This window comes from Vigna unguiculata, chromosome 6 (assembly GCF_037176805.1).
Source record: "Vigna unguiculata cultivar grain cowpea cultivar isolate G323 ecotype 2 chromosome 6, ASM3717680v1, whole genome shotgun sequence".
Lineage (NCBI taxonomy): Eukaryota > Viridiplantae > Streptophyta > Magnoliopsida > Fabales > Fabaceae > Vigna > Vigna unguiculata.
Window position 1 is genome coordinate 38981136 of NC_140797.1, and position 18199 is coordinate 38999334.

Genomic DNA, 18199 nt, shown 5'->3' on the forward strand with positions numbered 1-18199 from the left:
ATCTTGTAACAATTGATGCATTGTCATTTTTTTATGGTAAGTTAATTTGTTAGTTAAATTTGGTTCGTTCTTATGAAAGGACATAAATATAAAAATACAAATGTTCGCTTTATAAATAATATATCTGAAACCAAAATCACCATACACAAGAATAAATAACCCTCACTTCGTCTATGAATCATATTATAGAGAATTTCGACATTATTAATGTCATTAACTTCTCAAATTCTTTTGATTGGCTTGTTCCTTCCAATCCTAAATTAGTACAAAATCACGACGAAGATTACTCTGAATATATTATTTTAAAATGTTTAGGATATCTTACAAATACACATTAGGATGTCTAAAGAAAATGATTTCTACTATTATGGACATTATGTTGGAAGAGTCATTGATAAGTTTTTTTCATCAACTAAAATTGATAGAAAATAGCGGTTGATATACCATATCACTCAACTATAGGTAGTAATATCAATGTTACACACAATTAATTCTAAGTTGAATTGACTTGATACATATGATCACATAGCTTTGAAATATTTGATAATTTTATATATTTGTAAGCATTTCAATTTCAATTTCCCTAACTTATCATGAATAATATTTAATTTTTAATATTAAATCTATTATTCAAAGTTTTAAATGCAGATGCATCTTGGATCATTTGTATCTATATAGATTAAAATCCCAATTCATGGATCTCTCAGTTGGAAAAATCAAGACGATCGAATCATTTTCTTTACTTTTTTTATATAAATAATTAGTAATAATAATAATTAAACTTTTCTAAATATAAAATTAAAAACAATATTCAGTATTAATTTATATTAAGTTGTCAAATTTTATTTTTAATATTCAAATAAAATTGAAATTATTAATATTAATTATTTTTATATAATTTATCAATTTTTTTACTTTTATTTAAAAAACAAAATATCACGTCAAAATTTTAATTTTCATGAACTAGATTTTAACCGATATTCTGAAAATTTTCAAATAAGGAAAGTCAGAATTCGCCTTTTTTTAGATGAAATATTTGAACAAATAAAAGGTGCATTACGAGAATGAATTCAGTGACTTTTTTTTTGGAATAGTGTGATTGGAAAAAAAAAGTGTTTTGATTGAATTAAAAGAAATAGATAATTATTTAAACTTTTTAAAGAGATAAGTTGTTGACACTTTCCATCACACATAGACATCCCATAATGAAAGCTAAGAACTTGGAGGAAATACAAATGACGGATGCATTCAGGCACTGTTCACCACTCATAAGAGGTGAATAATATAATAAAATAGTCGATTTACTTATTTTTCTTAAAATATATTTTGAACACAATTTTAAATTCACACATACATTTTTTTACATTTTAAAATAAATATACTCAAATAATATCATCTGTCTATAATATTTGAAACTTTTATCATGCTATAAAATTACTTATATAATTTTTTAAACCCAAGAAATACAGGCCTTTAAATATCAGTTAATCTTTATTGTATGTTGTAAGTGAGATATCATAATGAAACTTTAATTTTAATTAAAAGTAACACTCAAAAAACGTGTAAGAAACTAAAACAGAACTGAATTTGTCCATGTTGGAACATCTTCCTTTTATGGCAATTAATTAATGTTGATAGGCAAAATCCCACTTCCACGCCTCCACTTTGAAATATATCGGTAGTCTTCGAAAATTAAAATATGATTTTTAGTATAATAAAAAATAATTTTACTGAAAAAATTTAATTTTAATATTTTGTGTTTATGTTTGAGATGCTTAGGTAGTTGTATTTAAATTTTAGGGTTAAATATTTTTTGTCTATCGAATTTTACTAAAGTTTTTTTCTAAAATTTTTGACTAATTTAGTCTTTCATCTTTAAATATATGTAAATTTAATTTTTTTATATTTAATTTATATTATCAAAGTAAAATGATTTGAGATTCTTTTAATAACAAAAAGAAATGGGATTTAAATTTTTATTGATTTCTTATATTATTTTTCTATTAAACCTCATAAATACTGATTTTATTATTTAAAAATATATTAATTTCTTAATATTATAACACTAATGTATTTTAAATACAAAAAAAAAAAATAACATACAAGAATTACGTGGACTCGAACAATTATATTATGGGTTAAATATGTTTTTGGTCCCTCAAGTTTTAGCAAAAATTGGAATTAGTCCCTCATCAAAACTTTTGATCAATTTAGTCCTTCATCTTTCAAAATGCGTGAATTTAGTCCTTTTAACCAAATTTTGTTAAGTTTTTTTTTTTACGCTTCAAGCGCATTTCATGATAGTATTTAAATTATTTACACTGTTCGACACATTTTTGTTTCAATGTTAACTTAAATACTATCATGAAATGCGCTTGAAACGTCAAATAAACTTAACAAAATTTGGTTAAAAGGACTAAATTCACGCATTTTGAAAGATGAAGGACTAAATTGATATAAAATTTTGATGAGGGACCAATTCTAAAATTTACTAAAATTTGAGGGAAAAAAACATATTTAACCCTTATATTATTAAGTGACCTCTATTCTAATAAGCACAATAACAATTAGAATCACATGGGGTTATTGTAAAACGGTTGTTGTGTTGGTAATGTCTTGTTGTGTTGATGCAGATAGAACACATCAGTTCCCACACTAAATGCATGTGGCCCATGCTGTCAGATTAATAATTGAAATTCATGGGGTATATCTTCAATCCTCTAATTTCTTGATTGAGAGGGATGAGATATTTGAATAAATGTGAACATGAGTAAATATCAAGATGATTTTTTTTTTATTATTTTAGTATTAAATTTTAATTATGTGTTTTGCTCTGATAACAAAAAATACAGTTATTGTTTTAATTATCAAGATGTCTTTGTTTTGCTCTTATTTGAGGGAAGTGATTTTTTTTTTTTTTTTTCATTTTAAACATTTTTGAAGCTTTTTTACCATTAACAAACTACCGCGTTTTTTTTTTCTTTTATTTACACATCAGAGACAGACAATTATATCGTACATAGTACTACCTATTTGCGGACGATAATGTCTAACGAGTGGTCTTGTCTTGTCACTCCAATTTTTTTATTTTTTCTTTTATTTACACATCAACTTCATGCAAACAGACAATTATATCGTACTTAGTACTATCTAATTGCAGATGATAATGTCTAATGTCACTCCAAATTTTTTATTTTACATATAAATTAGTACATAATTTAAACTAACCTTTTAATTTTAATATATTTTGTGAAGACCACACACAAATCGAGATTAACCACACAAAATATGAAAAAGCCAAACCATGGTTACTGAAAATTCTGTGACTGGTGCAGCACTTGATAAAGGATCTGTTAAACGAGTGGCATTGTGACACTTTGGGTCCATCACAGTAATCCTATGTTATCGAAACGTGTTTTCAATTTATTTTGTGCCAATGCATTTCATTTATAAAACACCAACACACTTAGCTCCAGAAACTCACACACCCACTATCTGCTTAGTTTCTCTTCTGTTCTTTCATAATTCTCATGGCCTCATCATCATCTTCTTCCTCTTCTCTAAACTTTACAGTGCGAAGGTGCGAACCAGAGCTGGTGCCTCCTGCTATCCCCACTCCTCATGAAGTTAAACTACTTTCCGACATTGATGATCAAGATGGTCTGCGTTTCCACATTCCGTTGATACAAATTTACCGAAAGCACGCATCGACGGCAGAGAAAGACCCAGTTCAAGTGATTCGACAAGCACTGTCGCAAACACTTGTCTTCTATTACCCATTTGCGGGTAGGCTCAGAGAGGGGCCTCACCGCAAATTGATGGTGGATTGCAACGGAGAAGGTGTCATGTTCATTGAAGCTGATGCTGACGTCACACTCGATGAGTTCGGTGATTCTCTCCACCCTCCATTCCCATGCTTCCATGAACTGTTATACCATGTTCCTGTCTCACAGCAAGTTACCAACATCCCCCTTCTACTCGTACAGGTTCAATAATGCTCTTTATTCATCACATGCTCTTTCCGTTAGTGAAACTTTCTGAAATTAAATTTTATTTCCGTTACCTTTATTTATCTGTGTTTCTATTGAACCAATTTCCATTTTTTTCTCCCCATATACTTTCTTCAAGATACCTCCGTCATAATGAATCCTCACTTCAGCCACCGAAACTTTTAAACATTACTACACCTATATCTTAGAAAAAGTTAATCTTTTTATTTAATTCTTCCTAAATTACTTTACAATTTAAAATAAAAATATAGTTTTATAGATGTGTAGAGTAAGAGGTGAAGTGTGCATCTATCATTACTCTGCTCTTATTAGCTAGTACTTTTCATGATCTATATCTTGAGACCGATATATCTTTCTATAAGCCTAAGTTATCCTTTCCAAATCTTCGTTTCCATACTATTAGGGCCCTTTATATGTTAAATATCTTTCTATAATTATTTTTCTCTTTATGTTGTTGATGTCGGAAATGAACTGATGACATCACAGGTGACACGCCTTAGGTGCGGTGGTTTCATCTTGGCCTTCTCCTTCAACCACACCATGTGTGACGGAACTGGTTTTTCACAATTCGTGAACACCTGGGCTGAAATAGCTCGCGGTGCAACCAAACCTTCCAATCCCCCGGTTTGGCGTAGGGAGCTTCTCATGGCAAGAGACCCACCTCGCATCACATGCAACCATCGCGAATACGAACATGTTCCAGACACAGTCAAAGGAACCGTCGCATCAAACGACCATGACATGGTTCTTCGATCGTTCTTCTTCGGACCTTCCCAAATAGCCGCTCTTCGTGGCTTGATTCCACCCCACCTTCATCACTGTTCCACTTTTGATCTCATCACAGCATGCTTCTGGCGCTGTCGTACAAAAGCGTTGCAGATAGAGGCAGAAGAGGATGTTCGCATGATGGTGATAGTGAACGCACGTGCAAAGTTCAATCCTCCTTTACCCGTTGGTTACTACGGCAATGCTTTTGCGTACCCTGCAGCAGTTACCACCGCAGGGAAGCTTCGTGAGAATCCGTTTGGGTATGCAGTGAATTTGATAAATAAAGTGAAGGGTGAGGTGACAGAAGAGTACATGCATTCTGTGGCGGATCTCATGGTGTCTAAGGGACGCTGCTTATTCACAACGACGAGATCGTTTATTGTGTCCGATTTGAGACGTTTTAGTTTGAGAGAAATTGATTTTGGGTGGGGTAATGCATTGTATGGTGGAGTAGCCAAAGCTGGGGCTGGAGCATTTCCTGCAGTAATATTTCTGATGTCGCATGAGAATGCAAATGGAGAAGAAGGTGCATTGATACCAATTTGGTTGCCTGCCAAAGCCATGGAAAAGTTTGAACACGAGTTATATGACATGCTTCGAAAATAAAACCATGAATTTGCTCTAGTATTGGCATTAATGTGTTTCCACTTGGGACTGATTTTTGATTATGAGGAGAATGTGATGTTAGGGGTAGAAGTTGTCCAGCCATGAATTTCAGGCAATTCAATGATGTGTCCACACTTGCTACACACATGGTATAAATGTCGTACTTATTTTCATAAAAAATATAGTAGTGGTAAAAATTTAATGTGATGTAAAATCAAACCAGCTATCATTAAAGTTTAAGACTATCTTGTATTTAAAAATTTATAACAAGGTTACATTACAAATTTTTTATGTTAATTAATGAAATTTAATCTAAGATACAATAATACTGTGTACAGAGTATCAACGAAAGATCCATCTCTCTCATTAAGAAATAATATTCAATAAAAATACATACCATGCTTATATTCCATAAATAATGAATAATAAATAAAAATACAAACATAATAAATATGTGATGCCAAAATGGTTCATATATTTTGATACGCTAAAAGAGATGTAATGAAGATGACATCATTAATAAATTTATATCTCATGAAAACCATCAAAACATAAAGTATAAATTTCAGATTCTTTCTAATGTTTTGTATGCATATATAGTATAACAAACATAAATTTTATAATAAAATGTTTTGAGCGAGTAGAAATTATGTTGTTTTGATAGAAATGCACGACTACACTCTTGTTACAATATATGCAAGTAAGCTAGAAATATTTTCAACAATTTGAAAACCAGAAATCAAATTTTTAAGTCACACTACTTGACAAAGTAGCTTCATAACAAAAACCATACTTTTTCTCCATGGTAGAAGCGGTAAGAGTTTATTTAATCCTTTTGCAAGAAATAGCTCCTCCTGCTATCATAAAAACAAAGCCAGGAGTAAATTTTCGGTTATCAAGACAATCAACAAACTCAGATTAACTAATGATCTAAAGTTGATCAATTTTTTTATAGGTCAACATGTGATCCTTAGTTCCCTACAAAAATCTAAAGACCTCTTTAACGTCTTTCCAATGATCAAAATCTGTGTCAATCAAATATCTCCCAAAAGCATTAACAGCAAAATCAATATTGAGACAAGTATATTAAACTACCAACAACGGAAGCACGTGGGATTTTTTTCATTTCAACTCTACCATTATCGGTTTGTCACCTTTTAAATAGGGGCAACATATGTTAAACCCATTTGAAGACTTTATCAACGACAAGCGGGAATGTTATATTTAAAAGTTAAGTATAGATAATATAAGATATGAAGTTAAAAAATAAAAAGGAAATTATAGTTAAATGTTTATTTCGAGCTTAAGTTCGATAGATAATTTAATTTAAGTTTATTTTTTTGACGCTAAATTTGGTTATTTGTTGGTATTCACTTCAAAAATAATGTTTTAGGGGTTAAGTATTTTAGCTTTTTGACAAATTTGTTGAAATGTTAATTGGCTGCTTTGCTTAAATAAAAGTGTGAGCAAAATAATTATATATTCTTTAAAGGATTTTCACTCAAGCGAGCGATGCATATTAACTATTAAAAAAATAAAATAAAAGAGATATTCTCAACGAAGCAAAAATATTATTGCTCAAGTGATGTTTTCTTTGGTGTTTTTTTATTATATAATAAATTAAATTGAATGAATTATACTTATGCATGTATCTTATTGAGTATATATAATTTTTGATATTTTGTGAATAAGACGTGATATATGATTATAATATGGTTATAATAAATCATATATTCATCTTTGTTGAAAGTACTCAATAATATAAAATATTGAATGAAAAAGTTGATTTTAAATGACAAATATGTAGTGGAAGAGTGTAAATGTTGGTTGAAAGTAGGGATGGAAATGCAGCATCCTCTGACCCGTACTTAGCCCGCAAAATGCAGATAGACTCGTCTGTCCTACATTTTAAATACAGGCTGAAAATTTTAGCTTATTTTGCATAAATGTGGGACCGTAAGTCAAACGGATCAATGTCCTAGTTTGTCCCACAATTTTATGATGGGTTTGTGGGTCGGACTATGCCTATATTACTACCCCTAGTTGAAAGTGACAATAGTTATTTTATTTCTCATTTACGTAGATGAATTTTATATGCATATATAATATATATACAACAGGTTAATTTAATTTATTAAAAAGTATAAGTATAGTTAATTTAATTTATTAATTAAAAGAAAAATTATTTTTTAATAAAGATTTTTTACAAACTTTTGACCATCCATATATGACACACACTTCAATAAAAGTTTAATGTAATTTGGAAAAAGAAAAAAAATATTTAAAAATGTAAACTTGTCAAAAACAAATTTGTCAAAAATATTACAGTCATTGTTAAAAATCATAAATGTAACATTAGGAAGAAAGTCTAAATAATATATTTTTATAAAAGTATTGTAATAAATTAAAATCATATGACACCTGTATCAGCCTATTAATTAAAATCTCAAATAGTTACGCTAAAAGACGACTATTGACAAATGTCTTTCACGGTTTTCGTATTCTACGCCGTTGCTTATGGATTCACCTACGTTTTATTGACTTGTTTACGTTTTATGTTCAAACACAACGGGAGAACGTGAAACATAATGATATAAAAAGACTTTTTTCACTGATAAGCGAAGAAAGGATACAGAACGATGTTGAATTAAACAAAACAACGTGAAGTATGCAAGTACTCTTATTCGATTTTATACACGAGTTTTTGTTATCATCATAGTATAAAACGACAACAATCTTAGAAGCTGTCGGAAACTTCATAATCACAGATCCCTTCACAGATATACACATGGCTCCTCTAGAATTTACAGTGCGAAGGAGCGAACCCCAGCTGGTGCCTCCTGCTAGCCCCACCCCTACTGAGGTTAAGCCACTTTCCGACATTGATGATCAAGAAGGTCTGCGTATCCACGTTCCATTCATACAAATTTATCGAAAGCAAGAATCAATGGCAGAGAAAGACCCAGCTCAAGTCATTCGCCAAGCACTCTCGCAAGCACTTGTTTTCTATTACCCATTGGCGGGTAGGCTTAGGGAGGGACCTCACCGCAAATTGTCGGTGGATTGCACCGGAGAAGGTGCCATGTTCATTGAGGCTGACGCTGACGTCACGCTTGACCAGTTCGGCGATTCTCTCCAACCTCCATTCCCATGCTTCAATGAACTGCTACATGGTGTTCCTGCCCCACAGCAAATTACCGACACTTACCTTCTGCTCGTACAGGTATTCGAATTTTGAAGTGAGTTCTTCCTAACTATTTATTTATCTCTGTCTGTAGTTTGTTTATGCTGGATTTGAACCGATGACATCACAGGTGACACGCCTTAAGTGCGGTGGTTTCATCTTGGCCTTCTCCTTCAGCCACAACATGTGTGACGGAACTGGCTTTACACAATTCCTGAAAACCTGGGCTGAAATGGCTCGTGGTGCAACCGAACCTTCCGTTCCACCGGTTTGGTGTAGGGAGCTTCTCATGGCAAGAGATCCACCTCGCATCACATGCAACCATCGTGAATTCGAACATGTCCCAGAAACAGACACAGGCAATGGAAACGAGGATGACATTGTTCTTCGATCGTTCTTCTTTGGACCTTCCCAAATAGCCGCTATTCGTGGCTTGGTTCCCCCCGAACTTCAGCACTGCACCACGTTTGATCTCCTCACAGCATACTTCTGGCGTTGTCGTACAAAAGCATTGCAGATGGAGGCAGAAGAGGAGATTCGCATTATGGTGGTAGTGAATTCACGTCCAAGGTTCAATCCTCCTTTACCTGCGGGTTACTACGGCAACGCTATTGCGTACCCTGCAGCAGTTACCACTGCAGGGAAGGTTTGTGAGAATCCATTTGGGTATGCAGTGGAGTTGATAAATAAAGTGAAGGGTGAGGTGACAGAAGAGTACGTGCATTCTGTGGCGGATCTAATGGTGTCTAGGGGACGGTGCTTATTCACGACGGTGAGATCTTTGATTGTGTCCGATCTGAGACGTTTTGGTTTCAGAGATATTGATTTTGGATGGGGTAAGGCATTGTATGGTGGAGAAGCGAAAGGTGGTGGAGCATTTCCTGCAGCAATGTATCTGATATCGCATGAGAATGCAAATGGAGAAGAAGGTGCACTCGTACCAATGTGGTTGCCTTCCAAAGCCATGGAAAGGTTTGCACACGAGTTATATGACACGCTTCCAAAGTAAAACCAACCTACTCGTAAGTTTCTGTGTTTTACATGTTTATATAGTTTCTATGTAATTAAGAGAATTTTTGTTTATATTCCATAATGTTGACCATAACCAATCTAAAACTAGGAGTCCTAGTTTAATCATGTCTATCTTATAGTTTCTTAATAAATTTATGAAACAATATATTTCTTGTTCACGTCCTAGTACGGTTGAATGGCCGAAGAAAATTTTAGTTTGTTATTGAAATACAATAAATTGAACTCCAGAAGAGTTGAGTTTTCAATTTTTCTTTTCAAGCTTCGAACTATTTATTTTTAATATTTGTCTCGTAGCTTTGTCTTAAAAAGAAGGGCTATTATTGGTTGACAAAGTTTTTTAACAAAGGTTTTGACAAACTTTCTTATTTAGGTAAAAAAATATTATTTTATTATTTTATTTTAATTAAAAAATAAAAATTTAAGTTTGTTAATTCCATTTTTAGAAACTTTGTTAACTTTGTCAAAAAAAAAATTTGTCAATAGGTAATTTTCCTAAAAAGAATGTTAAGTTACTAGCGTGGTACATGTACCACAAATGACATAATGTATAATGTATCATGTTAACATTTATCACATTAGAACGTACAAAGGCACCATAAAAAATGTTATTTAGACACTTGAAAAATTTTCGCATTCAATTTACATTTATTATTTTAACTTTCAGTCTTTCTTTTTATTTTTAAATATACAATTTCATTTTTTTTAATGATTATTTTATCCCTCGATGGGTTGTCGAATAACTCTTATAATATCAAAAAGTTGTTTTTTTTCTTTACGAAACTAAAAGCGGAAAATAATGAGAGTAAACTTGAAAAAAATGAATTTACTTACTTGACCTTTTTTATGTGAATAATGATATATAAAAAAAAAGGAAATATGTGCAGAACAACTAAATAAGAGAGAATGTTAAACAAGAAAAAAAAATATTAGTTAATTATTTGCCCGAAGTCATTTTGAGAATACTTATGAGATGTGTATTAGATGGTTTTTTTTTATTTAGGAGATTTTTTAAATTCAAATTTGTAAAAATAGGTCCGTTGAATTGTTTTTTGCAAATTAGGGTCAAGTCGTTAGACGACATTACAGATGAAGTCGTTCTCCACCGTGTCCGTTTTTTTTTTTTTCAAAAAGCGAAACCGTATTCTAGGAAGCCGGTTTCATTCACTTTAAAAGTGAAGTCGTCCTTTGACGTAACGACTTCACTTTTTGGTTTTTTTATGTTCAGTTTTATGTATATTTTTTTAAATATATATTATTTAGTTTTTTTAAAATAGTTGTCTACAGTCAAAATATAAAAAAAATAGTTTTAAAAATTTTTAAAATACTTAATCTTTAAATCTTAATACAAAATTAAAAAAATAAAATGATACAAATTAAAAATATTAAAAAATCCTTCAATAATTATATTTGAATATTTAATTTGTTTAGGTTTATTTTATTTGTGTTTTAGTTAGTCTACTAACTATCAAATAAAAAGTATCATTTAATAAAATACTAAATTTGTAAAATCAAACGGAGAAGCAGAGGACGTTTTGACAATCAGAAGAAACTGGCGAAAAAATTGCCATTGAATGAAAGGAGGATGTCATTTTGTTTATCTACTGTAAACAAATATTTAAAAAAAAAACTAGATAATATATATTTAAAATTTTTTTACATAAAGCTGAACGTAAAAAAAAAAAATCAAAAAGTGAAGTCGTATCCAAGGATGACTTCACTTTAAAGTAAATGGAAAACAGTTTCCTAGAGCACAGTTTTACTTTTTCAAAAAAAGAAAAAAAGAAATCGGCACGGTGAAGAATGACTTCACTTGTAATAATATCGTCTCCAGTACGACGACTTGACTCTAATTTGCAAAAAAATATTCAACGGAACCATTTTTACAAATTTAAATTTAAAAGAACCCGTAAATAAAAAAAGCCGTAGTAGATAGAATAAATATTAGAGTATTTTAACATAGTAAGAGGACAATACTTTTTTTATTTTTTATTTTCTCAGTGATTAGCAAAGTAAAGAAGACGAGAAACACAACTTTTGAGGTTACAACGCTTTTCACTGCGGTTTTGAATATTTGAAACACTTACAAAAAAATAATAGAAACAAAATTAATTCACAAAGATAAGCCACAACAAAACTAATAAAAAAATAACGGAATAGAAATTCAAACTAGAAAACGTGAACGAGAGAACCTGAGATCCTTCACTATTAGTGTTCCCCACTAAGAATTCAGGGTAGACGGTTTGGTTTTAAGACGCGGTTCAGAGGGTTTGCGTTTTTTATGAGAACCTTGAACGCTCAGCAGTGAAGTTGGATTGACAGGGTTCAGTATTGTCAAAGGGTTGGATGAGTGTTCAATGTTTTAGAAACCCTAATGAGGGTTCTAAAAATATGAATGAGAATGAGGGTTCTCGAAATAGGAATGGAGTTTCTAAGAATGAGGGTTTCGAAAATCAAAACGAAAAATTATTTTTTGATTAACTGTTATTTTTTAAGTGGTTTTTTATTTGTTTATTTTTTTATTTTTAATATTTTAAAACCATTTAAAAGATAACACATCATATTATAAGAAAAAGTTATCAAGATTTAGTAGTCAAAATATAATTATTCAATGAAAACAAGGGTTTAACGCGAGATGGAATAAGTATTAAGGCGAAAAAGTATTAAGGCGAAAAAAATATCTTCTAATCAAATAATAAATTTGAAATAAATAAGAATGATTTATTTTATTTTTTTCAAAATTTGTGGAAGGAGAATTAGAAATAGCAAATGCTTGTTTTAATTAAAAAAAATAGTATTAAGATGGAGGGAATGAGATCCGTAAGAGTGAAAAGTATTATAGATGACATTTTTAAATTTCATATTTTCAATGAAAAAATGTGTTAGTTATAAAACTGTTATATTACACAACAAATATTTATTTAGAATATCAACGCATTAAAATTGTCATATTTAATTTAATTTTTTTTAGTGTGATATTATATAAATTCTTTACGATATAATATTTTGAACTTTTATAATGAATTTCAATATTCACTATTGCATAAGTTTTGCTACATATAGATTTACTCAAATAATTACATACAAATTTATGTAATTACCTAAAGATAAATTCATATAAATATTCATATGTAATTATTTACAAATAATTACCAACAGATAAATTCATATATAATCACGTACAAATAATTACATGCTCGCGAACCGCAATTTTTCTTAATTGGCATGCTGACACATGATACTTTGCACCCATAATAGTAAGCTTGTTTGAAGAATACATAACTATTCAACTGAAAACACAATTTTTTGGTCAATCAATGTTATTGTTCATACATGGTCAATCTTGTAACAATTGAGGCATTGTCCCTTTTTTATGGTAAATGTTAGTACGATTTACATCATTTAATTTGTTAGTTAAATTTGGTTCTTCTTATGAAAGGACATAATATAAAAACACAAATATTTGCTTTATAAATAATATATCTGAAACCATACACAAGAATAAACAACCCTCATTTCATCTATGAATTATAATATATAGAATTTTGACATTATTAATGTTATTATCGTCTCAAATTCCCCTTTTCCCCTTGTTTCTTCCAAACCTAAATTCGTACAAAATCACGAGAAAAATTACTCTAAATAAAAATAAAAATAAGTTGTTTTTCATTTAACGTGAATTTTTTATTTTTTATTTTTTAATTAATTTTGGAAATCAAATAGACACTAGTTCTATATTAAAAAATCAATTCTAATCAATTTTACATCATTTGATGCAGAATAACACGTACTAAAATAATCAATTTACTTAATTTTCTTAAAATATATTTTTAACACAATTTTAAATTCACACATACATTTTTTACATTTTAAAATAAGTATACTCAACTATGATATAATGTTTCTATATATTTGAAACTTTTATCATGTTATAAATTAACTTACATGACTTTTTAAACCCAAGAAATACATGCCCTTAAATATCAAATCTTTATTGTATGTTGTAAGATATCATAATGAACCTTTAATTTTAATTAAAACTAACACTAAAAAAACCCTCTAATAAGAAACTAAAACAACACTATATTTGTCCATGTTGCAACATCTTTCTTTTATGGCAATTAACTAAAATCTTGACAGGAAAGATCTTTAGTGTAACTTCCACGCCTCCACTTTGAAATATATTGTCTGGTTCTAATCGTCGAAATTAAAAATATGATTTTTAGTGTAATAAAAAAGTAATCTTACTTTTTTAATAGTTTTGAGTTTATGGTTGAGATAATTAAGTATGTGTATTTAAATTTTAACCATTTTCACTGTGCCTATCTTAAAAGATAAATAACATTAAAACGAAAAGAATATTATTATTATATAATTATATTAAAAGAAAAATATTATTATATTATATAATTATGTATACGTGATAACTATTAATTAGTAGGCGGGTTGAGTAGAGCGAATATGTACGTAAACTGATTAGAAATATATCCAGTTTTTTCGAATTGGATTTATTCATATTTTATGTTAAACTAATCTATTTCGATCCATTATTTACATTATTTACCTGGATAGATTGAGTTAGGTAAATTGAATTTATATTTGATTTATTTTACAAAAAAAAATGTAAATTTTAAATATTAATTTAATTAAAAAATTAGATAATTTTTATAAAAGAATAATTAAAGATTTCTACTAACAAAACGAAGTCAAGTTATAATGTGTCTACTAATATAAGAAATGAAAAGAAGAGACGCAACATAAATTATTCATTACAAAAATATAAAAATGAGTTAATCACTCATGTGAGTAAACACATCCTCAATCCATATTAGATTTGATCCGATCATAAATTAAATTAAATTTATTATAGTTAGATTTGATTGAGTAATCAAATAACTCATCCAATAAACAAAGTTAATCATAAAAGATAAAAATATCCAACTAACCATTACCAAAATTAAAATAAAACTAATAAAATTAAATTCGTTTAACTTACTTGTATTCTTATTATACCACCATAAAAATACAATTAAATGTAATAGCATTTGTTGCTTCTAAATGTCCCCAACAATAATTGCTAGAGCCCTTTATAAGGACAAACTGTTCTTGCTCCAATCACTCACCTTCACCCAACAAACTCCATTTGCTTAGTTTCTCTTCTGTTCATAATTCTCATGGCCTCATCATTATTATTAACTTCTTCTTCTCCTTCTCTAAACTTTACGGTGCGAAGGTGCGAACCCCAGCTGGTCCCTCCAGCTATCCCCACTCCTCATGAAATTAAGCTACTTTCCGACATTGATGATCAAGAAGGCCTTCGTTTTCACGTTCCATTCATACAAATTTATCCAAAGCAAACATCAATGGCAGCAAAAGACCCAGTTCAAGTGATTCGACAAGCACTGTCACAAACACTTGTCTTCTATTACCCATTTGCGGGTAGGCTTAGGGAGGGTCCTCGCCGTAAATTGATGGTGGATTGCACCGGAGAAGGTGTCATGTTCATCGAGGCTGATGCTGACGTCACACTCGATCAGTTCGGTGATTCTCTCCACCCTCCATTCCCATGCTTCCATGAACTTCTATACCATGTTCCTGGTTCACAACAAATTACCGACACTCCCATTCTACTCGTACAGGTATTGGAATTTTGAACTGAGTTCTTCATAACTATTTATCTCTGTCTATAGTTTGTTGATGTTGGATTTGAACCGATGACATCACAGGTGACACGCCTTAGGTGCGGTGGTTTCATCTTGGCCTTCACCTTCAACCACACCATGTGCGATGGAGCTGGTCTTTCACAATTCATGAGCACATGGGCTGAAATGGCTCGTGGTGCAACCAAACTTTCCATTCCACCGGTTTGGCGTAGGGAGCTTCTAATGGCAAGAGACCCACCTCGCATCACATGCAACCATCGCGAATTCGAGCATGTCCCAGACACAGTCAAAGGAACCCTCGCATCAGACGAAGATGACATGGTTCTTCGATCGTTCTTCTTTGGACCTTCCCAAATAGCTGCTATTCGTGGCTTGATTCCCCCCAACATTCAGCACTGCACCACGTTTGATCTCATCACCGCATGCATCTGGCGTTGTCGTACAAAAGCATTGCAGATAGAGGCAGAAGAGGAAGTTCGCGTTATGGTGGTAGTGAATGCACGTGCAAAGTTCAATCCTCCTTTACCAGTTGGCTACTACGGCAATGCTATTGCATACCCTGCAGCAGTTAGCACTGCAGGGAAGCTTTGTGAGAATCCGTTTGGGTATGCAGTGAATTTGATAAATAAAGTGAAGGGTGAGGTGACAGAAGAGTACATGCATTCTGTGGCGGATCTCATGGTGAATAAGGGACGCTGCTTATTCACAACCTTGAGATCTTTCATTGTGTCCGATTTGAGACGTTTTAGTTTCAGAGAAATTGATTTTGGATGGGGTAAGGCAGTGTATGGTGGAGATGCGAAAGGGGGTGGAGCATTTCCTGCAATAATATATCTGATGTTGCATGAGAATGCAAATGGAGAAGAAGGTGCAGTGATACCAATTTGGTTGCCTGCCAAAGCCATGGAAAGGTTTGAACACGAATTATATGACATGCTTCCAAACTAAAACCAACCTGTTTTTACATGTTTATATGGTTTGTGTGTAATTAAGAGAAAAGTTTTTCCTATCTATTTATCAAGTTCCATACGTCTTAGTATGGTTGAAAGGCCGAAGAAAAATTGTACTTTGTTCTGGAAATACAATAAATTGAACTCGTGAAAAACTGAGTTTTCAATTGCTTTTATTTTAAGTTTCGGAGTATTAATTTTTAATATTTGCCAGGTAGCTTTCTCTGAAAAAGAATGTTAAAGTTATTAACTAGGTACCCGTTCCACAGAGGACAATGTATTAGGTTAATATTTATTTAAGTGCGTCGTAACGAATATTTAAATTCTAAAATAGTAACATGTTACAATCTTACATCTTATTTATAAGTTAGATTTTACAAATGATAAAGTCAGTAAGATTATTGTACAACATCTAAAATTATAAAATTGAATAAATTTACGTTTTTTAAAATATTTTATTACACCGTCTCTTCACCTCTCAATCTGTTTGAGTAAATTATTTCAGTTTAAATTAAATCTAAACCTAATTAAAAATTAATATAATTAAAAAAAATTCAATTTTTATTGTTACGTGTGTTCATCACATTTCATCGGTATGTGTTAGAGCTGTCAAAATGAATAATCCGGTCTGGTTTGACTCGATTCATCACAGGTTGATCACTTAGTGAGTCAATCCAACCCGACTTATTTATTAGCGAGCCAAAAAAATTTGAATCCGACCCGACCTACTACGGGTTGGTGGGTTAAACAGGTTGACTCACGGGCTCACTTAATTAGAAAATTACATTTTTTTTAATTTTTTTTCGGTCAAAACTAAATTATAATTATAATTAAAATATAAATAAACTTCAATACAATCCAAATACAAACTAAAATAAAAAAATATCAAATTATTTATGTGTTGGCTAAAAAAATAACCTAACTTGATCCAAATGCAAAGCCCAACTTAACAAAAAACACTTGCATGGTCCTTTATTTGCGGGTTGGTGAGCCAACCTGGCTCACCACGGGTTCAACCCGGGTGTGCCGAGTTCTAAGTGAGCCGAGTCAAAAATTAACCCGTATTAATTTATAAAAAATTTTCAATTCAACCCGGCCCGAACCCATGGTGAGCCGAATTGACTCGCGAATTCCAACCCATTTTTACAACTCAGTAGGTGTGTTATCACTACATTTCAGCCATAAATATTAGATAAACAGGACATTTATTTAGTTTCTATAATTTTATTTCAATTCTGACAAGAAGAAACACAACTTTCAAGTTAGAACGCTTTTCACTACGGTTTTGAATATTTGAAGAAACATGCTACATTAATAAAGTTTTTTTAATAAAATTTGACAAACTATTATTTATTTTTATTAAAAAATAAAAAAAATAATCTACTTCAATTGTATTTATAGAAAGTTTGTCAATTTTATCAAAAACTAATTTTTCATATTTGAAACATTTACTTTCTCGGAATCGATTTACTATATTTGTCATTTATGAAGGGACATATTTATTTGACACGACTTTTGTAATATTGAAGAATAATGTGAAATGTGTAAAAGTATTTTTTTTTTATGAAGATGCATATTTAAATATGATAGCATACATAGTTTTTTTTTTTTTACCAAAAGGGTTCGGTTTACTTTTATAATTACACAATGTCATATTTTATAAATATTACGGGATTGTGAAATTGTGCAAAATGGAACAACTTTTAATGGGTGAAATCGTACAAGACAAAATAAAATTCCCAAACACAATTTCTGCTAAAACAACAAAAATAATACTCCTTACTGAAGTATTGCCACTTATGATAACTTCACGTAAAAAAAACAAAGTTGAATACAACCTCACCAATAATATAAACAAAAAAAAAAATTCCTCCCAATTGAAGTCGTGTCTTGTGACAACTTCATTAGAAAAATAAAAATTATTTTTTAACAAAGATTTGATATGATTTAAAAAATATATATATTTGGTGTGTTGAAAAATAAACTTTA

The 18199-nt window shown here is 30.8% G+C and overlaps 3 protein-coding genes across 3 annotated transcripts; all 3 read left to right on the plus strand.

The window, feature by feature from the left end:
* The first annotated feature begins 3465 nt into the window (after positions 1-3465).
* LOC114187453 (benzyl alcohol O-benzoyltransferase-like) lies at positions 3466-5527 on the plus strand. The gene is made up of 2 exons (XM_028075715.2): positions 3466-3986; positions 4497-5527. The coding sequence occupies exons 1-2, from the start codon at positions 3531-3533 to the stop codon at positions 5382-5384; spliced, it is 1344 nt and encodes a 447-aa protein (XP_027931516.1). The 5' UTR covers positions 3466-3530; the 3' UTR covers positions 5385-5527.
* A 2457-nt stretch (positions 5528-7984) lies between these two features.
* On the plus strand, positions 7985-9758 carry LOC114189220 (benzyl alcohol O-benzoyltransferase-like). Its single transcript, XM_028077935.2, has 2 exons — positions 7985-8607; positions 8699-9758. The coding sequence occupies exons 1-2, from the start codon at positions 8173-8175 to the stop codon at positions 9575-9577; spliced, it is 1314 nt and encodes a 437-aa protein (XP_027933736.1). The 5' UTR covers positions 7985-8172; the 3' UTR covers positions 9578-9758.
* Positions 9759-14711: 4953 nt separating this feature from the next.
* On the plus strand, positions 14712-16377 carry LOC146885876 (benzyl alcohol O-benzoyltransferase-like). The gene is made up of 2 exons (XM_085674484.1): positions 14712-15236; positions 15324-16377. Exons 1-2 carry the CDS (start codon positions 14772-14774, stop codon positions 16206-16208), a joined length of 1350 nt encoding a protein of 449 aa, XP_085530610.1. The 5' UTR covers positions 14712-14771; the 3' UTR covers positions 16209-16377.
* The last annotated feature ends 1822 nt before the right edge of the window (positions 16378-18199 follow it).